This window comes from Alternaria infectoria, assembly GCF_024043175.1.
Source record: "Alternaria infectoria strain BMP 0036 chromosome Unknown scaffold_2, whole genome shotgun sequence".
NCBI lineage: Eukaryota > Fungi > Ascomycota > Dothideomycetes > Pleosporales > Pleosporaceae > Alternaria > Alternaria infectoria.
The window spans coordinates 513,069-538,453 of record NW_026250691.1 but is presented as its reverse complement, the minus strand read 5'-3'; the positions used below and the strand labels follow the sequence as shown (position 1 = coordinate 538,453).

Here is a 25,385-nt window from a genome sequence, read left to right as displayed (position 1 = left end):
TAACCCCAGGCCCACCATGACGGCGCTTGTTCCTGTTATTGCCATTCCCCTACTCCGCATTCCGAACATGCTTTTGCTGGCTCGTATCGCGGCTTCGTTGGCTTTGATCTGTGAATGGCCCGAGACGTACGTGAAGGCGCCGAGGCCCAGGAATGTAGCGCTCCCTAAACACCATGTCAGTACTGAGGTAGATACAGTGTGTTCTAGAGTACAATACCGACTACGCGACATGGAGTGCAATCTTCAAATTCCGCTCTGTCATTCTTGAGAGCCTCTTTGAAGGTCGGCGCGGAAGGAGGTGGCAGTGCCATTATCGCGACGCTAGACAGACAGCACCGCGACTAACTCAGATGCAACACGCTGGCTCTATCGTGTAAAGATCTTGCGACCAGAAGTCTGCATGTCATGCTAGCCATGCAGGGATGTTTCTAGCTCCGGAAGCTCCCCGCCCAAACTGCCCCACGACGCGGACCTCACGTCTTCCCACGCGCATGGCTCGCAGCTGACATTTCCCACCATGAGCGCAATCGAAGCTCTCTACATCTTTGATGAGCACAAGTAAGACGCGTCGATTCCAGCGATTACGTCATTCGTCGCTAACATCCTCAGCACTCCACTGCTCGAGCACACATACCTCAACCGCCCGTCTCCATCCTCCGTCCTCCTGCCTCTCTATCTCGCGCATCCCGCCCCCCGGCCGCCGCTGATATATCTGCCCAATACCAACCCACCGACGCTGCTATACAGCATAATACAAGACCAGCTTCTGTTCCTGTGCCCGACATCGGCAGACACTGATCCCCTCGCCGTCCTCACCTTCCTCCACCGCCTGACCGACGTCCTCGAAGACTTTCTGGGGTCACCACTGCTGGCGAGCAAGATCGAGGGAAACTACGATGTCGTCGCGCAGCTACTCAGCGAGATGGTGGATGGCGGAATCATTGCGAACACGGAACCGAACGCGCTGAGAGATGTCGTCGAGGCGCCGAATCTACTCAAGAGTCTACTGGGAGGAGTGGGACTGCCTTCTTCGACACCGAGCTCGCTCGCACCCTCTGCTACTGGAGCATTTGGTCTAGGCGGTGGAAGAGCAAGCCCACGACTAGGACCATCACCGACCTCAAGTCAGACAGGCTCACCGGTGCCGTGGAGAAGAGCGAACGTCAGACATACGAGCAATGAGATGTATGTGGATATCGTGGAAACACTAGAGGTTACCTTATCACCATCGGGTCGCCCTCTAGCTGCCATGGCCAACGGTACAATCGCTTTCACGGCCAAGGTCTCCGGAATACCTGATCTCATACTACATTTGGGATGCGCAGGTGGCATACAAAACGCAGTCTCACTCCCTGTCTTCCATCCCTGCGTCAGACTCAACCAGTGGAAAGCGAGGCCAGGTGAACTTTCATTCGTACCGCCAGATGGTCGCTTCGTGCTCGCTGGGTACGAAGTCGACTTGCTGGGCTCTGCAGCACTAGATGCCTTCTCCACAGAGAAGAACGCAAAGACTTCCAGTCCAAAACTAAACATACCAGCTACAGTATCCGTCCACCCTTCCCTCGGCCCGACCGGCACAGACTTCGAAGTCAAACTCCAACTCAACCCACGCTTCAGCGGAAATAAGCCCTCCCAACCCAGCGCGGCGAAAGCTAGCCTGGGACGCGTATCCTCATCGACAGGAACCACGTCCGCCCCCGCGATCGAAGAAATGACCATCCACATCCCGCTTCCAGCGTCCGTCAGAAATGTCGCGGATTTACGCGTCGCGCGTGGAACAGGAGATGCAGGCTACGCGCCTGGCGACAGGGCAATAGAATGGCGCATCAGCAGTCGCGAAATAAGCAATCTCATGTCGCAAGACCGCGGAGGAGGGGTCGGTGCAACGGCTACATTACGCGGGACTGTAATTGGGCAGGATGACCCATCCGCGGAGGACGCGTTGGACGCCGGTGGACCTGTATCGTTCACGACGTCGACATATGATTACGATGATGATCAGGGCACACAGGTCTCCTTACCTGCAGCTCCATCGTCCAGCGTACCCAAGCCCGATAGCGATGCGAAGATCAAACAGGCAAACAAAGTCCTCATGCCGAGCTGTGCGACTATCAGCTTCTCCGTTAAAGGCTGGTTGCCGAGTGGGATCAAAGTGGAGAGTTTGAATGTGGACCAGAAGAAGAGCAAAGGCTTGGGCAGTGGTGTCACGCCGTACAAGGGCGTCAAGTATCTTTGTGTTAGTCGGAAGGGTGTAGAATGTAGATGTTAGAACATACACTCGGCTACGACAATGGAATCAAAGAGACAAGCAACTCCCAATGAGACATGTTCACAAGTTTGCTGCACAGTTTCGATCACGTATCAAAGGTGTAAGTGTCCATCGATGACATTACCAACTATAACTACCTGACATTCGTTGATGGCGTTGAAGATACACCCAGACATCCTATACTGTCCTATCAATGAATCAAGCTTTCGCTCTATATATCCTTTTTTTTCTCGTCGCAGATACAAAGAACTACACAGCGGACAGTACTATCGCTCGCTTGAACGCATCGGAACGCACTCGCCTCGTTGCAGTCGTCAACCATCCGTCTTTTTTTCCACGGTGTACTCCATCCCTCCCTCCCGTACACCGTATCAAGTCACTAGGCTGACCTAGTGGAGAGTGGTGAACAACTCGTCACCAGGCGCCGGAGTAACAGGCTTGTTTCCGGGCGCTGGTGCGACAGGCGGGTTGCGCGGTGCTGACTTGCCACGGCTCCCACCCTTGCCGCCGCTGCGGTCGTTGCTCCCACCACGAGCACTACCTTCGGGCGAGTTCCAGGTCTTGCGTGGACGACCTCCGATCCGCTTCTCGATCTTCTCCACCTTTTCCTTTAGGGACTGATGTTTGGCCATCAGCTTCTCCAAATCGGCCGTGCCCTTGGCGTTGCCAACCTTCTTCTGGTTGACAAGGTTGTGGACCATGCAGTCAAACACCGGGTCGTTTTCCGGGTATGCCAGCTGGCAGAGAAGGTCCATGAATTCGAACGACACATCCTGGGCGCGGATACGGTCGCAGAATTGCTTGGTGAATTGAGCCACGTAGGTATTGTTGAGACCTAGGACCCGGGCAGCACGGCAGATGTGTAGGTTCTTCTTGTCGTACACCGTTTCAGTCTGGAGTCGGACAGAGTAGACCCTGCTCTGGTAGGTCATCTCGTCCATCCACTTCAGATGCGCCGTCGCAGCATCAGCGTCCATCGAACCGGCGGGCAGAACCCAAGAGGTCGCATCGGGATTGGCGGTGAAGTGCTTGTATGCCTTGCCTGAGCACTGCATCAGGACGTACTTAGGAATAGAAGCCAGCTTGACCTCTCCAAGCTTGACAATAACTTCGGGGCCGTTACCGAAGACAACGCGCTGCCCGTGAGACATGTGACGGATGTCAGCCGCAGGGTTGAGTTCCGGCATAGCACCGGTCTTATCGCGCGCCTGCCTAGAGGAGTGACCCCAGGGTGTGGTGTGGCCATTCAGTTCGGCAACGGGCGACGATGTCGGTGGGGTCTTTGCAGCAGCAGATGGGGCTGGCTTCTTCCCGTACTTGGACATGTCAATGCCAAAGGTAAGGGTCTTGGGCTTCGGAGCCGGAGGTACGACCTTCAGCGTCTCCTTCGTCACGAACGTGGGGAAGTGAGATGCTGGGAGGGCTGGGCCGCTGGTGCTCTTTTCCGTTCCGGTGTCCTCGGACTGCTTCGCGACGACGGTCGCAGGCTTCTCGTTCTTCACCTCCTCAGTCATGGGAGCGTCCACGATCTCAAAGCTATCCGAATCAGAGGCCACAGATGCGGTCTTCTCAGCCTTGGTCTTCGTCTCGGTAACGACATCGGCGCCATTAGACTTGATATTCTCCGATCCTTCATTCTTGCTTTCATCCTCAGTGCTTACTTCGTCATTCGTGGGGACGGGGACGAGTGCGGCCGACTCCTGCTCGAGGTTGTTGATGGTCGCAGCCTTCTTTGCGCGCTCAAGGTTACCGATGGTCGACGCCTTCTCTTCCAGCTCAGCCTTCAGGTTCTCGATATGGCTGTCTTTCTCTTCAGCGCCGCGCAGAAGCTCCTGGTTGTGAGCGAGCTGATCGCTATTCACCTTCTTAAGCTTCTCGATTTCCACATCCTTCTTTTGGACCTCCGTCTCCAGATCGCTAATGTGTACGTCCTTGTCTTGGACCGCACCTTCCAGCTCAGCGATACGAAGCGTCTTCGTTTCGACCAGTGCATCCAACTCTTTGACACGCTCCTCTTTCAGGGCAACGGTGGTCTCGAGGGTGGCGATCTTCGGATCCTGGCTCATGAACTCGGCGATGAAGGTGTTATCATCATCGTCATCGTCGGCCCAGTTGGTCTTCTTGCCAATGGGGGTCTTTGGGTAGGTACCGTTCGATACGCTGTTGGTCGACTGGCCGTTGGTCATGCCCTTCAGTACGAGACCCTTCTTCTGTTGAGGGTCTGGCTTCGCCTTGGGTGGTGCCTCTGCGATCTTGGGGTTTGGAGACTCGGCGGACTTGATCTTGCTGCCGCCAGCAGCCCAGAAGGAAGGAGCTGTCGCCATCTTGTGCGATCGCTTGACGAACGGGGTAGGAGTTGGGGGTTGGGGCGCGGCTCGTAAAGTGTGGGAGGCGGAGGTGAGGGCGAAGCTCGCTTGATGGACACAGATCGCCTAAGGCAGGCTCAAGTTGCGCAAGGTCGACAGAAGATTTTGGCGGTCGGGGCTTCGGAACGCAAGAGTTGTAGCTGCGCAGTTGAGGAGCGAGTGTGGAGAGAGTAAGAAGGAAGGTGAGGGAGGGCGGATTATGTACTGGGGAGGGAGCGGCTAGCAAAATTGAGAGGTGCGTGTGAAGGCGGAAGTGTGCGAGGCGAGTCCAAGCTTTCCGTGGTGTTGAGGGTCGAGTGAAGACAACCTTGGAAGGAAAGAGCGCCACACGAGGGAAAATTCGACAGAAAGCAGGCGCAGTCGAGCTGTCAAAAGCTGAACCTAGTTTCACCGCACATGCAAACAAGCATTGTACCGCTTCCAAAGCCTTTCACAATCCCAGGCAAATTATGGTAGCGATGCGTTTACGTGCGCTGATATTTGAGATGACGAACCTCTGATAGGACGAAACCGCGGATAGACGAGTTTGCCATGTGCCTATCCGCTCCAAGGAAGTAACCCTCATCCAATCCCAAGATAATCGCTACTGTGAGCCAATATGCCCACTCAGACTCACAGAGTGAATGAGCCATAGCACATATACGCCTCCCGGTATGCCCTCAGCCATGATGCCTGAACGGCACTGTTTCCCTGTGCACGCCAAGCTCAGAGCTGACGGAAGTCGATCTTCACTCTCCATCTCTTTCCAGGGCGCTCTTATGTTCATTTACGCTTCCTTTCTCGTGAATGCATATTCCCCATTCATTCGGCATTGCAGCGCGGTCGCTGGGCGCGGAGGAGATGCCGGTATCGCCCGGGGCGTGGTTCACTGGAGACGTGCCATCACTGTAACGCGTGCCAGGAAGGTTCCATTGCGAGATGTTGTCAGGGAAATCGAAGTAGTAATCAAAATCAATATTCACAGTGGTGTTCGCCCGTCGTAGAGGCTTTGAAGCGCGAAGCGATGGGGCGGAAGACGCGTCGACGCGACAGCCCTGCGATCCCCGCAGCCGAAGTCCGAACTCATCAGCCAATGGGAGCTGGAGGAAGTCTACATACACCTACATCTCTCCTGCATCGATAGCAACTGTTTCTATAAGATTACACCATGTCTCGTCTCGTTTCTCAAGCCTTGCAGCGCTGCAACTCTCTCCGAGACCATCCTCACGGCCAAACAAGTCCGCCACCATGACGACTCAAGCCCGCAACCTCTTCCACCACCTACCTCCGCCAGCGGAATGCCTCGCGCTCTTCATCGCAACCCTCGAGATCGTCCCTTTCGGAATAATAGGTCTACGAAACCCTTCCTTCTTCGCTGATGGCTACGGTCTGCCCATCTCAGCCGAGTCCGACACATCGCCTGCATCCGCAAAACGCTCCAGCAACACCGAAAGCACCTACGACGAGGATCAAAAGACCAAGAAAGCTCTGGTTGCAGCGATAGCAGCGCGTAACGTTCAGAACGGCGTTCTGTTAGCAGTCTTTGGTCTGGTACTGCGAGACAGGAGGAGCTTGGGTGTTGCGGTCATGGCGGGATTAGTCGCAACCGTCGCGGATACGGTGATTGTCAGCGCGTATGGAGCGAAGGACAAGATCGCGGGTCACTACATTGGCATCTTTAACAGCTTGGCGATTGGGGGAAGTTTGCTATACTGGGGAAGGAACGATCCTCTGTGGTGAAAGTACGGTCGAGGGTGCACAGGGGATGGAAGGAGAGAATCAGGCACGATGACCCGGCGGCATGAAGCGAGGCGTAGACATGAATCGCGGGGGTTCGCCTAGCATTCAAGACAAGCAGCCATCATTTAGGCAACAGTCCTTGTCCTTCTCCCGTCTCCCTTCCGTTCTTCTCGCCTCCTTTTGTACTGACACTCGCCATGGCATGCAAGCACACCGTTCTACAACTAAATCCATCGCCCTTCGCAGTATTGGCTGGATATGAACAGCCGGATGCCGCAGCACGCGCAGCAGCAGAAACGACATCTGGAAGAACGCCGAAGAGTGTCAAGGATCATCCCATTGGAATATTTCCCGCTCCTCTAGTCCTACCTCACGACGAGCTCAACTATGATCCAGATTCTTCACCGCAGAGTGCGAAGGAATGGCTGAACGAGGAGTGTAGGAACAGACTATCATCGACGCCAAGAAGGGATAAGTTGTATGTAGTGCAAGTGCCAGGGATCAATTTCAAGGCGGACTTCATGAGGCACTGGGTAGTACCAACCGGTTACGATGAAGCCAAAGGCGAGGGTAAAGCCGGACGATCTCCTCCATCTGCAGATCACTTTGTCGACTATCTTACTGCATTTTATCACGATATGCCTGTTCGCCTCTTCCCCACGCCATTGACCTGGACATCGTGGGGCTCAATTACGAAGTCCGCCATTGGCTGTCGAAGCACCGTTCTGCCGAAGTACGTTGGCCTATCGCATGGAGATCGGTGTACCAGAATCCGCGTCCGCCCTGCGCCAGACACCGCTTTTCCTGCTCAACTGAATCTAGACGACATCCTCGATACAGCCATTTCAATCCTTCCCGATGACGCTTATGCAATGGTCGTCCTAGTCGACCACGACATTTACGAGTCCGACGATGACGACTTCTGCTGTGGCAGAGCGTATGGAGGCAGCAGAGTGGCTGTCGTGCAGACTGCGCGATATAACCCAATTCTAGATGAACGAAAAGGAGAGGAGATCGACCGAAATCACATGTGGCCTTGGAGTCATTGCAAAACCTTTGTCGATGAATTATGTGCTGTAGAGGATGTAAAGGCAAAGCCTGCGACGAAGAAACAGAAAGAACTAAGCAAGAGTGGGGCGATGAAAGCGGCTACCCAGGCCGCGACAACACATAAGCCTACATCATCGATGCAAGAAGTGCAGGCGCTTTGGTTTTCACGTCTCGCGCGTACAGTGTCACATGAGCTAGGACATTGCTTCGCGCTCGACCATTGTGTATACTATGCATGTAATATGCAGGGCACAGGTAGCATGAAGGAAGATGTAAGACAACCGCCATATCTGTGTCCAGTATGCGAAGCAAAGGTAGCACATGCCATTGCTGGAGAGCTGCACGGTGGCCGCGACGACGAGAAGAGAGATTGGATCAAGCAGAGGTGCGAGGCTTTGAGGCACTTCTGCGAGAGGTTGGGAGATAACGACATGGACAGCTCGATGTGGCAGGGTCTAAACGGGTGGCTGCAAGAAATGATGGTAGCGTTATAATTCCGATGGCATCCTAATGCGTCTTAACCACTCGTACTCGGTCCCACGAATCTGTACATCTCAGATACTCATGATTATTCATATCACCGATATTCGGAGTTGAGGTCTTGGTCATAGTACGTGTCATTGGATGTCGTAAAGCATCAGCCCACGGAATTGCGGCAGTAGGTGGATATCTCTTCTTACATATTTGGCTTTGGCGCGACGCAGCTATTTAAATGAAATAACCCGTTCGCTGGAGAAAGACAAGATCGTCGTGTGAGTTCCCAAGGACGTGGTTCAGCAAACCTAGACCGACTACCTAAATTAGAGCCACAGCTTACGGATAATCCATACTTGAATCTGAACGAATGATGGTTTCTGAAGGACATTCCGTCCTGCATGACCAGACGCGTCTTGTGGTTTAGTGATGTGTTTTGACCCGGGAAGTGTACCCCTCATTGCCCCACCATGTCCCAACACATGCACCTACAGTGAGCAATTTATCCATACATGACCTCAGTCGACAGTATGAGACGTTAAGTATAAGTATCCGGCTCTAGCCGTGGCCTCAAGCTGCGCCCTCAATTGTTCTTCAACTTTTTCCAATCGCACATATCCAGCTTTCACCAACCCAATACAACCCACTTTGGTACGATGCTATCATCGAACCAGCAAAGCGAAGCCTATTCGGTCTCGCTCTTCGCACACCAGAATTCCATCTCGGTCAAGTAACAGGTGCCCAGCATGGCATCATCAGGTACCCATCTCAACCATCAGAAGCAAAGCATGGCGGGTGTTCAAGTCATCAGCGATCCAAATCCCTTTTCAGGATCTGATCGCTGATGGCTTGTTCTGAGATCATACCGTTCAAACTTGATCTGGATAATTCCAGCGCGAAGGACTATTGCTGCTTCATGATGACCCCTTCCCCACTATGTTGGCGTACTGACTAGCTCAGCTTCTGCACTCAAGTCAAGATGTCGACTGATAAGATCACCTTCTTGACCAACTGGTGCGCTTTGCATCTTGATCGAGCGAGGTGTATGCTGACTGTAAATAGGCACGCTACGCCATACCATGCTCCCCTCTACCTTGCTCAGAGCAAGGGATACTTCAAGGATGAAGGCATCAAAGTCGCTCTCCTTGAGCCCAATGATCCTAGTGTATGGTCGTCATTAGCTTTCGTACTTCATCAGCTGACCATCCCAGGATGTCACTGAGATCATTGGATCTGGCAAGGTCGATCTCGGCTTCAAGGCGATGATCCATACGCTGGCCGCCGCCGCTCGTGGCTTTCCGGTCCAGTCAATTGGCTCTCTGCTCAACGAGCCCTTCACTGGTGTCGTGTACCTGACATCGTCTGGCATCACTCCCGACTTCACCACCCTCAAGGGAAAGAAGATTGGCTACGTCGGCGAATTTGGCAAGATCCAGCTCGACGAACTCACTGCGCATTACGGCATGTCGCCTGACGACTACCAGGCCGTCCGTGTCGGCATGAACGTTACGCGCTCCATCATCACTGGTGAAATCGACGCCGGCATCGGTCTCGAAAATGTCCAGATGGTCGAGCTCGAAGAGTGGCTCGTCAGCCAGAACCGCTCGCGTGACGAAGTGAAGATGCTGCGCATCGATGAGCTCGCTCAACTTGGCTGCTGCTGCTTCTGCAGCATCCTCTACATCGGTAACAACACTTTCATAGAAGAAAACCCAGAGAAAGTCCGCGCCTTTCTTCGCGCATGCAAGCGCGCGACTGACTTCGTCCTCGCATCTCCTGATCAAGCTTGGGAGGAGTTCTGCAACTTCAAGTCGGCCATGAACACGCCTACCAACCGCAAAATCTTCGAGCGTAGCTTTGCGTACTTCAGTCCCGATCTTCAGAACGTGCAGCGTGACTGGGAGAAGGTCACCCGCTACGGCAAGAGGCTCGGTGTGTTGGATGACAATTTCAAGCCTAACTACACGAACGAGTACTTGGCTTGGGGTCTGGAGGAGGAAGCCGACGACCCTACTGGAGATCAGAAGAGGATGGTCGAGCTGCAGGAGGGTGTGAAGCAGCATGGCGGGTTCAAGCGTCTCGAGACCATGTCTGGCAAGACGGTCGTTGGCGCTGCTGCCCCTGCCGTTTGATCCGTCTCTGGGCACTCGAATTTGGAGATGCATTCATTAGCTCCATCTCAACGCGTCGGAGATCTTCGGCAGCACCAGCTCGACATGAATCATGAAATTGTCACTCGCTCATCTTCACTGTCCATCTCACGTCGCTTCTGTGATGCCAGTGACGAACAGCTTACGTAATTGACCAGGACTCGGGCTCGTCACAACCAAGAGTTCTGACAGAATCGGTAGCCTAACGAGCGTCACCGGCTACCAAGTTGATGAGTGAATAGCCATGCACTGGCTCCAGGCTTCCACAGGAACGCCACATGATTCGCACATGTCTCGTGCAGAGCGCGCAGAAAGGTGCGCGGTGCTTACACTGTACGCAGATCATCTCGTTGCAGTCGATGCAGGTGCCTATATCGGCGCTAATATCTTTGACCCAAATAAAAGCGGTGCAGTCGATGTTTGCGCAATATGTCGGATTGGGTGTCGCGAGCTCCTCCGCCTTGAGGTCGAACTTCTTGACGTATCCTTGTGGAAGCATGGTACGACATACTTCCAGCGGAATTGGTATGTTGCAGCATTTAGGAGGAAAGGTCGAGACGTCTTCGAGGGTCCCGACGAAGAAGTTATGGAGACAGTTTCGACAACAGCCATGAGCCACAGGCTTGCATTCGAGTGTCAGGGTGTCTATGGTCGGTATATCATCGAGACACATCCCGCACAGAGTGAGGGGCTCTTCTGTGGTAGGTTCTGAGTCGTAGTCAGTCCCTTCTTCTTCGGTATCGCTTGTCTCAGTCGCTATAGTAAACCTTCTCATGCACGATCAACGCCTTTAGCTGAAGTACTCACAAGCCCGTATCTCATCCTAGACATGGGAGATAGTGATAAACTCGGAACGTGAGATGGATATGCCGGGCTCTGGGTGAGCGAACAAGCAACGTCTTGCGGACGCGGTGATACCTAGCCATGGTCGTTGATCGAAGGTCTCTTGAAGTGTCGCTACTGGGAACAATGACCATGCTGGTCACATGTCGAAACGGAGACCGGCTCTTGTTGTAGGCTTGATCCTTGCCTGCACGTATTGTGCGACAAATTTTTCGTGACATGACACGGCGAAGGACGAGTTGCGTCGTGAGTTTTGGCCGATGCGGCGCGCTGGCGATGACATCATCACCACTATCAGGTGCGTACCAGCCTGGCGGCCTCTCTATCCTGGCGACACAACCCAACACCGCTCGTACATACGCGCCTTCATCTCACCAATGTTGGGTACTTCATCCTTCAGAATCAGTCACTTTACCGCGATCCTTCACGGCGTCCACTTGCAACCCCAGCAGCGATCATGCAGTTGGTGTTTCGTCTCGCCCCACCTCAACGTTTCAACGTGCCGCGCGCAAAGCACATGAGCATGAGCGCGCATTTCTCCATGACTCCATCCGCATACGGCGTAAAAGTCGACTCAGGGTATTATCCTGTGGCTATTTAGCCGTCTTGTCATTCTCCGACGAACATGTTCATATCCACACTCGAGCCGGTGTTGATACCTCGACCCTGGGTTGGCAGACCCGCATTGTATCTTAAGCTGCAGATTCTTGAGATTGCAGAGGATGCCATCATTAGATTCTGCAGCCATACCCTATCGCACCATCATCTCCGAGGCAAGGCAGGTGCCAAAGCAAGTGCGATCAAGAAGTTGTTGCGATCCATCTTCTGCAAGCTCTGCTCCAGCCATCGCAATAAACAGTTGCAATGCGTTAACAGCCACACCAACATGCAGTTTGCTGCGCGGGACAGTAACGCCAACACTTTACAGAGGATGCCTCAGAGCCCCTGCAATGTGAAGGATTCTCGCCTCGTCCAATGTCAAAACTGCACTAAGCTCTACTCGGCTCGAACTCCAGGCACAGTGCATCTCCACCAATCAGCGCTCCACATGTCAAACCTGTCAGTCGTCGTTTGACCCATGGACCTGGTTCTGGTTCCCAAGAGTTCTGTTCTTGGCCTAGGTATCCATCCTTCGTTCATCTATCCGAGTGTGGCTGCAGACACATAGCGCCCCGGCGTCAGGTTCGAGATTGGACCGGTGGTAAACGAAACGGCTAGCTATGCAGCGTGCCACATATTCCTCGGCTTCACGGCTGGACTCATCTCCTGCGCTGGAGGATATAAGTCTTCGAGCTCGCCTGACTTGTAACAGTAACGCAGCTGCGCTGGACATTCTTTCACTACAGGACTTCGTCATTCATTCGTTCTTTCGCCTTTTCAGTCACTCTTTTGTCAACCTTTGACTTGTCACTCATTCCAAACATCACTACTCGCATCAATATATACACTATGAAGTCCGTAGCTGTCCTCCCCGCCATCCTGGCGCTGGCCAACGCCCACGCCACTTTCCAACAACTCTGGAAGAACGGAAAGGATCTTGAGAGCACCTGTGCCAGGCTGCCACCTTCCAACAGCCCCGTTGAGGACTACACAAGCACTGCGCTGCAATGTCAGTACCCCCGAGTTCCCACTTTGGATCTGTGCTGACATCAATCTAGGCAACGTTAGCCCTGCTCCCGCTGAGGGAAAGTGCGACTTTGAGGCTGGTGACACAGTCACTATCGAGATGCACCAGCACAACACCCGTGACTGCAAGGAGGAGGGTCTTGGTGGTGCTCACTGGGGTCCCGTCCTCGCATACATGTCCAAGGTTGAGGATGCTGCCACTGCCGATGGTTCCAGCGAGTTCTTCAAGGTTTACCAGAACACCTGGGCGAAGAACCCAGATGCCACTCAGGGCGACAACGACTTCTGGGGCACCAAGGACCTCAACTACAACTGTACGTACGGCATCATGTCCTCTGGAAACTACTGCTAACAACCCAATAGGCGGAAAGCTTGACTTCACCATCCCCAAGAACATCGCCCCTGGTGACTACCTCCTCCGTGCTGAGGCTATCGCCCTTCACGCTGCAGGCCCCGCTGGTGGTGCTCAGCACTACATGACCTGCTACCAGCTTACCGTCACCGGTAGCGGAACCCTCGAGCCCAAGGGTGTCACTTTCCCAGAGGCCTACTCCAAGACTGGTCCTGGTCTTGGTTTCTCCATCCACGCCGATCTCGACTCATACCCCGCCCCTGGCCCTGCTCTCATCGCGGGTGGTACTGAGGCTACCCCCGAGCTTCTCACATTCGGCGAGCTCGCTGGTGCCCCTGCTGCTACCGCTACCGGCGGTGCTGAGACTCCTGCTGCCTCCACCCCGGCCTCCGCTGTCGCCTCTTCCACTGCTGCTCCCGCTTCCACCAGCGCCGCTGCCGAGGCTGAGCCTTCTTCGGTTGCCCCAGTTGAGGTCTCTTCTGCCGTTGAGAGCTCCGCTGCCGCCACCTCTGCTGCCGCTACCTCGGCCGCCGCTTCTTCTGCCGCTGCTCCTGAGGTCTCCAGCGTTGTTGCTCCCTACCCCGTAGCCAACAGCACCTCTTCGATGCTTCCTGGCACTGTCTCCAGCGCTATCGTTGCTCCTAGCACCATGCTCACCGCTGTCCGCCCCACTCCTACCGCTGAGCCATCTGGTCCCATCAAGGAGTACTACCAGTGCGGTGGCCAGGGCTTCAAGGGTGACAACAAGTGCGCTGAGGGTCTTGAGTGCAAGGAGTGGAACCCATACTACTCCCAGTGCGTCAAGCCTGAGGCCAACAAGCCTGGTCCTTCCAAGGGTCCTATGCCCTCCGCTCCTGCCCCTAAGCCCACTGCCGTTGCCCCTAAGCCCACCGGCGCTGCCCCCAAGCCTACCCCTGAGGCTCCCAAGCCCTCAGCTGCTAAGCCCACCCCTGCCGCCCCGATCGAGGCTGAGCCCACCTCCGTCGCACCTGAGGCCGTTGAGCCCACCAAGCCTGCTGCTTCATCCGCACCCGCACCCTCAGCCGGTGCTGGTGAGAAGACCTACACCCTCGAGACCTTCATTGCTTTCCTTGAGCAGGAGGCTGGTAGCGAGTCTGCTGCTAAGATCCGCCGCATGATCGAGGCCCTTCAGTAGACAATCTCGCATCTTTTGCGATATTCATCTTGTATATATACTTACCCTAGATGGGTAACTTCGATTCTTGTAGCGATGTTTTTGGAATGATACTTCTACTTCTTCATGATCATTACGCTGCTCTGCAGACTTTGCTATTCTTTCCATTGCATGCTGATCTGTCTATCTATTTGATCATGTGCATACCGATGCAATCCATTGATGCTCTCGTGCTGTGTGTATTCTCATCTGCAGGTTGCCGCGGTCAATTTGAAGCTGATTCACGTCCTGATAACACGTCCACTCGATACTAGTCGCCTTCAAAAGATCAATGCCACTAGGTGCGGCCACAGCTTCCCCAATCGCGCGGTAAGCGTTCTGGGGTCGTCTCACGTCACTTGGAACCGATAACCAGCGATTTAGGTATTCCAGTCGCCACCCAGTGGCTTTATCCTCCTCATAACACATCACAGTTCCCAACTTTCCGAATGCGTCTCTCATATCTTTCTAGGCGCAAGCATCGCCGAAGCATTGACGACCATCGCAGAATGTAACAAGCTTGCATCCGTCGCAGCCCGCACCGCATTATTAACTGCAGGCAACAGAGAGTTCGTCTAGCTATCTGTACTCTTACTTTAGACAAAGGTTTCTATCATCCGTCCATGTAGAAACAAGTGCAATATACCTTATGTTGCAACAAGAGACGTAGAGTTCGAGCGCCTCTGGGTTCAATCACGTGCTCTTATCTTTTGTACTACCTAGTGCATTATGCGCATTTGGCTATAAATTTCGCTGTTCTCATCCGAAGCGACCTAGGCAGTGATCCAATCCACGACAAGAAACAGCCAACAAGATGCTAGACTTTAACAAGAAGATAGCAATCCTTAGATTTCTAAGAACCCTTAAAGTATATGTTAAACTATTGCCAGACAAAGAGCCTACATAAAAGAACCCTTAAGATATACATTAAATTCTTGCCGGACAAAGAGCGCACATAAAACAGCTTTTGAGGTATACATTAAATTCTTGCTCGAGGTTCTGAAAGTACGAAACACACTGTATGTCTTTAGGGTGCAGTATAGAGGTCCATAGAAGAGTCAGATTCGCATTGTCGTCGGCTAGATTTAAGTTGGAAATTGTCTAACGTCCTGTCGCATGTCTTCAAACGAGCAATGAACTGGGCATAGGCGATTAGCACAACAGGCAGTTACCCAAATCGAGCGTAGTTGTGGATAACTCTTTTCCGTGTACTTCTGTCTTGTGTGCTGTGTCTATCAGTATAAACGGCGTCCCGCATTAATGGTATTTGAACAAGCTAATGCGAGTACCCGAATGACCTTGGGATGCAACGCTCCAGAACTTCGGATAGATCTCTCTTCCCGATGCGAATGCGCATGACATGAATTACAGGTCGCGGTATATTCTGCGTATGTATGTTCCTTGATGCGCAGGGTCTGGAAAGTTGAAGGGCATTTGGGCGCCGTTCGCAGTGGCTTCGGTGGAAGGAACCCTAGACTAGAGCTTGATGACGCCATCGTGCAGCACGCGATTTGGGCGCGCTCTACGCCGGGACCTGAACCCATGCGCGCTCTCCGCGCTGCGTGGCATTCCATACTATGGTGACTAAGTCGGCGTGATTACCTGGCATAACGCGGATATGAAAAGGCTATGCAGCACACATCACAATAAACGAAGCAGATCGCAAATCAGTCGCGTCGATGTAGGCCTCAAATGGTCTAGGTCTTCTCTCTGAAATTGATTGATGGGTGATTGTATTCCACGCGCTTGTCCGTTGCAGCGCTTGTTGGCCTGCGTGCGCTGTACGAAGGCGTCTTTCGCTATCGCGCCCGGATTATATGCACTGGGCTAGTCCCAGGTAGACGTCTGAGCATTTAAATATAGTAGCACTGAGCTGTAGCTTTATTCTAACACTACCTATATTCGCAATAGTGACCCGCTTGGAGGCGCAGTATCCTGGCGGGCGTGCAACCATCTACAGTGCCAAGGCAAACCTACCCCATCGACTACCTACTACCGTTAGAGTAACGTGAGCTACGAAAGCATTGCTAAGGCATGCACATAGCTGAAGAGGCATTCGCAGTATCTCATTATTATGTCGTAGTATGCGCACATGTAAATACGACGTACATAAGTGCATAGTACTCCGTCGGCTACTCAGCTACCTAGAACGGCAAACGTCATAGCCCCGGGACTATCTTAGGTCCCCGCTGAGGTTATGTGTACCTCGATCTTAACACATAGTTGCTTACGCGCGAGCACGGAAATGTGCGGTATCGCAGCTTTATTTCTATACTATGCGCACTATATTGTATAAGCAGTTGGTAGTGTAGTATTCTGTCGGACACGAAGACGGCTAGTAACCACGGGTACCGAAGCGGCAGGCGTCCTGAAGTCATAGCTGCCCCAACTTCGGGAGTCTCAGCCCGAGTTATGCGGACCACCACAGTGTCGCAAAGCTGTCTTCCCGCATGCATTGAAGTATGTTGCCCTCTACCTTTCTTTCCATGCTATGCGCCCTGCATCACTTGATGTAGTCACATAGTAGTATCCTAGCGGGCAGAGGCTGCCTCGTATGGGACCTCGCTACCCTTCTCAAGCTGCCGCCAGACTTATGTGTACCGCAACCAGCTCGAAAAGATGCAGTTTCACACGCGCCCGGAACTACAGTTTCGTCCCTCTGTCCCTGTGCCATATACATTCTCGACAACAATACAGGCAGTGGCACATTACTATGGCGGAGATGCATCCGCTCTTTCTAGCCTGCCAGTGTCGCTCTACAAACCGGCCTGATGAACCGATTACCCGATGCGACACCGGGCTCATCTTTTGGGCGGTAAGCGTGCGGTACTCCCAGTGACGTAGCTAAGTTTTAATACTTCCAGCCCCACAAGCCGGCCTTTACACAAGCCCTCCTTTCGTATATCTATTCCCATATCTCCCAGAGGGTTCGTATTTACCACCGGTGTATTCGGATTACGATTACTAACCCTGTTTGTTTGAGCATAATCTTGCGTGGAGAATACAGCAAGAAGTGCTGCCATAGCATGCGCGCCTGTTTCCCTGACGATGATGATGGGTATTTAGATGTTGAGCGGTTTGTACCACCATACCATGTATGTGATGAGTGCGAACGTAGACTGTAACACGGTTGTCATCTCCAGCAGTGGACCTTGGTATTCCTGGAGAGACCAGAGAAGTGTTTGTAGGCAAGAACGCGATAGTTGAGAACGACGTGTCGTTTTCGTGAATGAGGTCGATTTCGCGCGATCTGCGAGTATCGGGTGGAGATGTCAAGGACGAAGGTGCGGTCATGGTGTTGGTGTGTAGGTAGAGCTTGTTTCTTTGGAGGGTAGGCGTGGCACTGTTGTTACAAGGGTAGATGAAGTTCGCATCTTCCCTCTGAGATTGTCAGCCGCGGACCTTTTCGACCAGGCTTGCGCGCATGACGTCATTGGAGTCAATACGGAAGCTACTTCCCATCCTTACTTGTCAAGACTATCACACCGTCAACAGCCATTGCAGACTTCTTAGGATATGTTACAATCGACATGAAATACTGTTGGGGTATTCGCTGCACTAATTATGGATGTGTGACAGGTCACACGACAGCGTATATTCTCAGCCGTTTGGGAACCCAGACGGAGATAATTTTGTTTTTGATTTAGCATTGGAAACCGATAATAGACTTTTACTTGCATATAGAAGGATAGAAAGGCAAAAAAAAACAAGCCTCAAGGACCATCTCCTGCGACTCATAGCTCCTGTGTGGAACTGCTGAACAATTCCATGAGCTCAACTTTTCCGCACCCATAACTTTTAGCATGATACTGCAGTACCCATCGTTCTCGCATCATCCAAAACCATGCATGTTGTTCCTTCATGGCGCTGACAAAACGCGAATCTCTAGTCAGTCTCCTCCGAAAGCAATCGCATTTTTGAGGCGTTCCAGTCATCGTATATGATGCCAGGAACATACCACAGATAGCTTCGACCGTCACAGCAAATTGTTGTGTGATTGCCATCAATGTCTTCCAGACCAGCATGCCTGATCAGAGACTTCATGTGCCTCTCTTTCCTCTCTTGGCTCCATGTGGAAAAGTCTTTGTTGTCCAGGTTCATCCGTAGCGCTGGCTTACTGCGCTTTTCAGGGCCACGGCGCTCTGGGTCCTTGAATATCGTGATGCTGGTGATATCGAAACCATCTCGGACAGGTCTAATAAGAGAATCCTTGTTCGATACCAATGTAAGAAACAGGTCGTTGATGTTCCAAGGCCTCCGATCCGAGTATAGCTCGTAGCGGAATAGAAGACGTGGCATCTTGAGATTGTACATCTTCTTCAAGACTGGAAGGATGTCTATACCATCGTGCGGCAGTGGAACCTCCATGATGCTGATAATATGACGGCCCAAAGCCTGGCTTTCGTCGTCTTGTCCAAAAACGACGAGGAATTCACCAAGACATGAATTGATGTCGAAGGACAGCTCTTGGAGACAAAGCGGGCGAAACTCGTGGCGCAGCAAGTGGCAGGCCTGTGTCAGACCGAAATAATGTCGCCTCTTGTGAGCCTTCACCCATTGCGCTGCCGTCTTGTAGCGCTTTGCTGCCATGATAGATTTGTACTTCATGTGGATTGGCACAGAGTTTTTGAAACTGTTGCCGCGCTTGGTCCATGTTTCGCCTTTTTTGTACTCTCTTGTGTCGGCTACAACGTAAGCGTAGATACGGTTCCTCAATTCTATCTTCTCATCAATGGCACGCATTGAATGCAACAGAAAATGAGCCTTACCTCCAGGGAGATTGAGCAGAGGAGACTTGTCGTTAACGATCTCTTTACGAGCCCGCTTCCCACGCGTGCTTGCGGTAGCAGACGTTGCGTTGTCTTGACTGATGCCGCTTGCGCGCTTTCGTCCACTAGACGGTCAGTGTTGAAGCTTTTGCATGGGTAGTGTACACTTACACCATGTTTCTTGGGTTGCAAGATCTGATTCAGGATCTGAGTCAGGAAAGCTGAAGGGTATCGTTGTGGAGGTTGCAGATGTGGTGACTTTATATAGTCGGCATCTTCGCGCTTGCATGCTCACTGCTGGCTCGCATGACACGTGCCAGGATGAGGGTAAAGGTAATAGTAAAGGTGAGAGAAGATCTCCCGTAAAGAGCGCGTACAGACTAGTGATGGAAGATGTATGAGTAAGATGAGATTGATCTAATACATTAATGAAAGTAAACATTAACGTGCAACGTGTTGCGGAGTATCTTGAAAGCACAGTAAAGCCACCCAAGAACCACCATGGTCTGATCCCCAAACGCCATGCCATCGCTATAAGTATCGGAGCTGAGCCACACCAATTATCTTCTCTCCTACAACCTGAACTTGGCGCTCATCTTCTTGGTGAACGCCATGTTGAACGCTTGCCTCTTCGTGGTCACGAAACCGTTGGGAACCAAGCTCGAGCAATCTTGGAGCTTGCTGGCGTCGCTTCCGATGACAGCGAACCGGTCCCATGCGCTCGTGAAAGCGGTAGACCAGCTGTTCGCGTCTTCAGCGAAGTTAGACCAGGTGGTTGATGTCTGCAAAGGCTGTTAGTGACGGATCAGGTAAGGGTATCAAGACAGTAAACACATACCTGTGAAGAGTTTGACATGAGTAGATCGCTCTGGAGACTGTATGGGGCCTTGCGGTCCTTGGTCTCTTGGTAGAAGGTGTTGTCGTATCTGAAAGGTGTCGAGTCAAGACCCTTTCCGGCTTGCGATGGGTCGTCGTGGAACTGGACTGCTACACTGTGTGCACCCATGAGGGCAACGACATCGTCGGATGAGAAGCCCTTCGCAGCAAAGGCTCCCAAGATGCTTTCGAGAGTACCACGGCTGCTGGGTACACTTCCGACAGGCGCGGCGTTTGAGCTGTCCTTACGGCCAACTAGTGCTTGCACTCTGGGGCCGAGCGGGCACGCGGCGATTGCTTGTGCGCCAGCGAATTGGATCATGTCTGCTGCGCTGACTTGGTACTTGTCGCTCCAGTCCTTAAGCTTCGTGCAGATAGCTGAGAGACCGGCGTTCTCTGATCTTCCACACTCGTCTGTGAGAACGAGACTGCCGTCACAACCATTGTTGATGCAGTCGTGGAAGGGAGCACGTAGGGCTTGATGAGCATCCGCGCCACAGCCAGCAAAGTCGGCTTGAAGCTCGGTGGCGACATCAGACCAGACGGAAGGACAGCTAGAGCTTTGGCGAGGCCATAGGGAGAAGGCCGAAGTTGATGTCGCCGTAAGGGCAACGAGGGTGATGGCGGAGTAACGCATGTTGGAAAGTAGCGAGGGTCCTTGGATATAGTGTTGTGTTGCTCAAAGATTCGACTTCAACGATTGTAATGATACCAGTATATGAACGCAAGGCTATCGAATTTGAAAGAAGAAAGAAAGAAGAAACCGTGCTGAACTGTTGAGCCTGACGAAACCAAACTCGAGCAACTCCAAAGAAATATATACCGAAACACCAACGTTCGCCGCTCTCAACGGCTGGCTGACCGTGAGATGGGTCGCGATCAAAATTAGACCGATGGTGATGACAGCCGTACCGACGCATCCGCGCAAACTGTAGGAAATTCGATAAACACTAAACAGCGATCTTACCCACCGGCAATCTACAGTTCCTCACCCTCTGCATCTCTTGTCTCCATTCTGACCGATTCGAGCCGTAACCACTTCTAAGATCTGACGATTCCGGTCCATGGCATTGGTGGATGGGCGTCGTGTAAGCCGTTGGCGGCCTCGCGCTACATGCGACTTCCTGCCTAGTATCGCGCACCGGAACACGTTCCCAGTTACTAATGTCGAGCTACAGCAAGGCCCGGACCCTGACAGGTGTGATGGACGTATCTTCAGCGCTGGCGCTGACAAGTGGCTTCAAGGTTTTCGCGGTTGTGGAATGTTGATCTTGGCGCGTTCGCTGTGTTGTTGTCGGTGCTCAAAATCCCCGACGTGAGATCGACAGCATCGGCACAAGGGTGATCCACAGAATGTTTCCAGAAGCAGTGCATTCGTCGCACAGTCTGCTCGGACCTCAGCATGGAGAGCCGAATTCGTTTTTTCGTCGTCTCGTTTGGGTACAATGGGATTCTGAGTGCGTACTGTCAGGTCCGAGGGTCGTTGCTGACACGGCGAGGCATTTCGCGATAGTTTGACAAGACGTCAGGGCTCGCCCGCAGCGCGCTACTACACAGTTCCATAATTAGATTGGGTTCTACCAGCGATTCCATCCCGATTCCATCTCATGCAGGCCCTGCTCCTTCATACACAGATTCAGCCAGACCCTGGAGTGAAGTGATCTATTCCCAAGTATTCGGTACTGTGCTACCTGCGCAGACGCAGGCGAGAGCGAGGCGTCCTGCCGGCAAAACCTTGGTGTTCCGGTCAGCACTACCCCACTACCCACTCATTAGAGCTCCGATGCATGCATGTTCTCGCTAGATGTCGGAATGGTTGAAGCGACGCAGATCGATGTGAGATCAAGCTTTTGTGGTGGCGGTAGCGTTGTGGAGCAACTGCATGTTCATGTAGACATCTCGCTCGGTGGTGTGTGCCGAAACAAGGCCATCATCTTAGTCGGTGGGGACTGACCGGTATCTAGGTCGTTGGGGAACGGGCGGAGATCAAATGAGTCGTAACAGTTGAGGGTGGTTGCAACAAAGGCATTGCGTGCGATTGGGGACTGCGACTTTGGGTTGCATAGGGTTGGTTGATTCGCAGACCTGGGGGTCGGTAACTACCTGCACCTGTGCAGCGACGCGACCGGTGACGTTGTCGATGTCCGCCAAAATTGAACAAGACAACCAGACAGTGCGAGCGGCCTAGAGATAGCATCAAGATCTCGTCAGCTAGTAGGTCTACTCAAATTATGTATGCCATGTCTACCTAGGTATGCGATGGACCACAACATTTCAGACGGGCAGCTGGGCTTGGCTAAGCCAGGATTGGATAGGCGGCCCTCACTTCGGCGCCAGCATCGACAGTCCCACCAGCATCCGACTTAGAAGTAATCCATCATCACGGGGTCTACGACGCCAAGTCGATTGTGTGAACAATTCGACACGCGCGAGAACTTTATGGCTGCAGCAGTTTAGATATTTGCACGCCTAGCCGTTGGTTTTAATGCAGGCGGATGGATCAGTCTTGGGAAAGTAGCCGCGAGTATAGCTAGAGGTGCGCACAAGATAATAACGTTGGAAAGTTAAAATTGGCGCGTGGAATACGAGGATGCTTTCATAGACTGTTGTACTTATACGTATTGTACTTGTGTTTTTCAATCAACTTGTCTGTAGTACATGGGTAAGTTCTAGTGAATCGGCGCCGAGGACATTGTGCACACAGCCAGCCTGTGAATATACGACTAGGACCTAGAGTCAAGATTGCGACGAAGTAGCAAAATGCAGCTCTTGCGTTTGTGAGAAGATACATCGTAGGTGCATTAGCGGGTATACTAGCGGACGTCTCTGATCGCCGATTGGGCACCTCCACGGTATAGCAGCCAACCGATGGAGTTACACACGTCGCATGCACACCCAAAGACGTCGCAAACATAATTCTACGCTTTAGAGCGTTCGATAGTAGTATTTGTCTCTGATTCTGGTCTCACCGTCATAGTGTAGTCGAGATTAATACCGGCGGTGAGGTGAGCATAGATTGTAAGGCGTACGCCCCCAAAGATACTGAGCCCTTTCACTCCACTACGCCCACAACCAACGTCTCCATTGACCCAATACTTACAGCTGTCGATCGCGCATACAAAGAGCCATGTCGTATTTGCCACTACACGCCTGTTGCGCTGATGTTGCCTACATAGGCTGTCAAGGCCCAAATCCTGGCTAGGCGCAGCTTGTGATGCCCGACGGAATTGTACTATACATGGCGTACGACCTACATGGGATTGCTGCAAGATCTTGGTCCGCTTCATGCTCTTACTGCATCCGCCGCTGAATTCATGGCAATACGTCTGAAGGCTCTTCCATTATACCTCGGCGGTCCAGCTCAACATTGAGCCAACTTTCACGTGTCAGGCGCTAGTGATGACGTCATCGCAACCTTGGAATCTTCACAACCGTAGCACCGTGGCCTGCCTTCCACACTGACAACGATTACTGTCGGCTTTTATTTACACACCCCTTCACATTGCTGCTTCTCGTGCGCTCGGAGTCGCATGCGCCATCATAGCCCTTCTGTGCGCATCTCCGACACACCCACGGTGCTTGCATGTCTCCCCCTGGCTTCTGTCTACGACTATTTCGAATCCTCCACGACGCGACAGACATGCGCATGTCCTTCGGCCGCTCGCTTTCCCCGGAGATACACGGCCGCGTGCGCAGGTCAGCAAACTCCCGGGTTGAGCCCCCTTCCATTTCATAGCACGCGCACCGATGCGACGGGAGGTATCCTCCTCAACGCTGCCGTGTCTCGCCAGATGACACAACCGCCATGTTCGCTTTACGCCGCACCCTGATCGCTTATACAAACAGCCCTTGCCGTCTCCGAACCTGCGAGCTTGCTATCTTCTCCAACTGGGACGAATGTCGCAAACGTCAACGAGTACGACATGACTACCATCGAACCGACGCGAATACCGATACAATGGCAGATGTACGCCTCTTTCCAATTGAGCTGGTACAAGGACCCATCCGGCCACACAATCGCATATGAGTTCGAGTAGGGCTAAAGCTGCTCGGATGGCGGTGGTGCCGTTCGTGGTCGAGAGGAACATGGTCGCAGTGCGCCACCATGACGCTATAGCCCACAACACGGAGAAGTTACGCCGCTAGCTCTTATTCGATCTTCTGGAGGACCGACACCTTAAAGGACTGGTGCATGACCACAAAGCTGCTTGCTGATCTTTTCAGTCGTAGTGCCTTTCAGCACGTCACATCTGATGCGTGCTTGTTCACCGATGTCGTCCAGCAGGAGGAATACAACGCTGGTACAATGTGGTCCAACCTGAACACACTTTCGAGATGCTACATTGATGTCAAAGTAGACATTGACAAGGTTTCTCGGATGACTGTGGTAGCACATTGTGCATTGTGTATCACATCTATATCTCACTTCCGCCTTTTCGCTTGAGCTGATTCTGTATTATGCTCACCCATCAACCAATCAAATAAATACCGATCCGCGGTGTTGTGGCTCATCCAATATGTCAGACCCTCTCCCTACCAATTCCCGGACTGCGCCAACTTGGTCGCCTGTGATACGGCGCGACACACCAAATGTCCGTGCTAAGCCAATCATTGGCCGAGATCACGTCCTTGATTTGGATGCCAAAGACCGCAAGGTACTCCTCGAGGGACCAACCGTGGATGTCATTGCCCGCGGTATCGTCATCCGGAAAGACGTAGCTCTTCGTGCGTTGATAGCTTCATGCGAAAAGGCCAATGATGTCGTTCAGATCACGCCCCAAATCACACGATTTCGTATGCATAGTCACGCCGATGAAAGAAGTATCAAACGCTTGCTTGACGTATTCACTACATCCAAGCTTCTTGGCCTTGATCGCGTTGACCTTGTGTCCGGTAATCTTCGTAACGATGTACTAACATACCAAGCGTGTTTAGTTCTCGGCATCCACTACACTCACTCTGCACCTCTCCTCGGCACCCTTTGCGCGCTCGTATCATCTCGACTTCTCAGTATTAGCGAGCTCGAGATGTTGGTACGTCGCTTCCCTCCCACAAACCCTTTAATCAAGCATATCGCTCAGGAACTCTGCCGCAGAAGGTTCAAGAAGCAGATACCCGACATTCTTGAATTCGAGAATTGGCTCAATGGAAAGGGCAAGGAAGGACTTAAAAAGGCTATGGCGGCATGCGACAAAGTACATAAGATGACAAGGCAACCAGTCACTCGGAGAAAGTGCGACTGGACGAAGGATGCTGTGCTACGTCTGTGGGGCGAGGATGTGGATGGGGTTTGTGTTGAGGAAGAGGCCGAAGACGACATGGAACCGGACAAGATCAAACGACGAGACTCAAAGTTACTGGAGTAGAGCTTCTAGAACTATCATAAGCGACTGCTGGGCCTGGTTAACGGGCATGTAATGTATGGTTAAGCTCAGTAGTGATCGACGATGTGTCGCTTCTTGCATACCCTAAACAAGCATTGTAATCCCTTTCTTCGCAGGCGGCCATGCTGTATTGCTAGACTACACTACCCAACGGTCTTGAATACATAAGTGTAATCTGCTATCACATGCGCTTGTCTACCCTGCGCCACTGAGACTGTCTAAGAGCCGTGGGCTTGTGCCCGGTCAAAGAAGCTTCGTTGTCCGAGAGCGGTACTGTACATAGGCGGGGATTGACGCCCGCCTGTGGATGGCTGGAAATACCGGGCTCTCACA

The 25,385-nt window shown here is 52.6% G+C and overlaps 7 protein-coding genes across 7 annotated transcripts; 5 read left to right on the top strand and 2 right to left on the bottom strand.

Moving 5' to 3' along the window:
* Nucleotides 1–517: 517 nt before the first annotated feature.
* On the top strand, nt 518–2,269 carry J4E92_001613 (uncharacterized protein; the record flags this gene model as incomplete). Its single annotated transcript, XM_051493024.1, has 2 exons — nt 518–558; nt 610–2,269. 2 exons carry the CDS (start codon nt 518–520, stop codon nt 2,267–2,269), a joined length of 1,701 nt encoding a protein of 566 aa, XP_051356255.1.
* Nucleotides 2,270–2,658: 389 nt separating this feature from the next.
* On the bottom strand, nt 2,659–4,593 carry J4E92_001612 (uncharacterized protein; the record flags this gene model as incomplete). The annotated part of the gene is made up of 1 exon (XM_051493023.1): nt 2,659–4,593. The coding sequence occupies one exon, from the start codon at nt 4,591–4,593 to the stop codon at nt 2,659–2,661; it is 1,935 nt and encodes a 644-aa protein (XP_051356254.1).
* Nucleotides 4,594–5,862: 1,269 nt separating this feature from the next.
* J4E92_001611 (uncharacterized protein) lies at nt 5,863–6,354 on the top strand (the record flags this gene model as incomplete). Its single annotated transcript, XM_051493022.1, has 1 exon — nt 5,863–6,354. One exon carries the CDS (start codon nt 5,863–5,865, stop codon nt 6,352–6,354), a length of 492 nt encoding a protein of 163 aa, XP_051356253.1.
* A 2,503-nt stretch (nt 6,355–8,857) lies between these two features.
* On the top strand, nt 8,858–10,010 carry NMT1 (glycylpeptide N-tetradecanoyltransferase; the record flags this gene model as incomplete). Its single annotated transcript, XM_051493021.1, has 3 exons — nt 8,858–8,892; nt 8,941–9,043; nt 9,090–10,010. 3 exons carry the CDS (start codon nt 8,858–8,860, stop codon nt 10,008–10,010), a joined length of 1,059 nt encoding a protein of 352 aa, XP_051356252.1.
* Nucleotides 10,011–12,320: 2,310 nt separating this feature from the next.
* J4E92_001609 (uncharacterized protein) lies at nt 12,321–14,005 on the top strand (the record flags this gene model as incomplete). Its single annotated transcript, XM_051493020.1, has 3 exons — nt 12,321–12,480; nt 12,530–12,811; nt 12,861–14,005. 3 exons carry the CDS (start codon nt 12,321–12,323, stop codon nt 14,003–14,005), a joined length of 1,587 nt encoding a protein of 528 aa, XP_051356251.1.
* Nucleotides 14,006–17,908: 3,903 nt separating this feature from the next.
* Nucleotides 17,909–20,305, bottom strand: J4E92_001608 (uncharacterized protein; the record flags this gene model as incomplete). The annotated part of the gene is made up of 3 exons (XM_051493019.1): nt 17,909–18,917; nt 19,369–19,574; nt 19,631–20,305. 3 exons carry the CDS (start codon nt 20,303–20,305, stop codon nt 17,909–17,911), a joined length of 1,890 nt encoding a protein of 629 aa, XP_051356250.1.
* Nucleotides 20,306–24,695: 4,390 nt separating this feature from the next.
* Nucleotides 24,696–25,034, top strand: J4E92_001607 (uncharacterized protein; the record flags this gene model as incomplete). Its single annotated transcript, XM_051493018.1, has 2 exons — nt 24,696–24,701; nt 24,750–25,034. 2 exons carry the CDS (start codon nt 24,696–24,698, stop codon nt 25,032–25,034), a joined length of 291 nt encoding a protein of 96 aa, XP_051356249.1.
* Nucleotides 25,035–25,385: the final 351 nt, after the last annotated feature.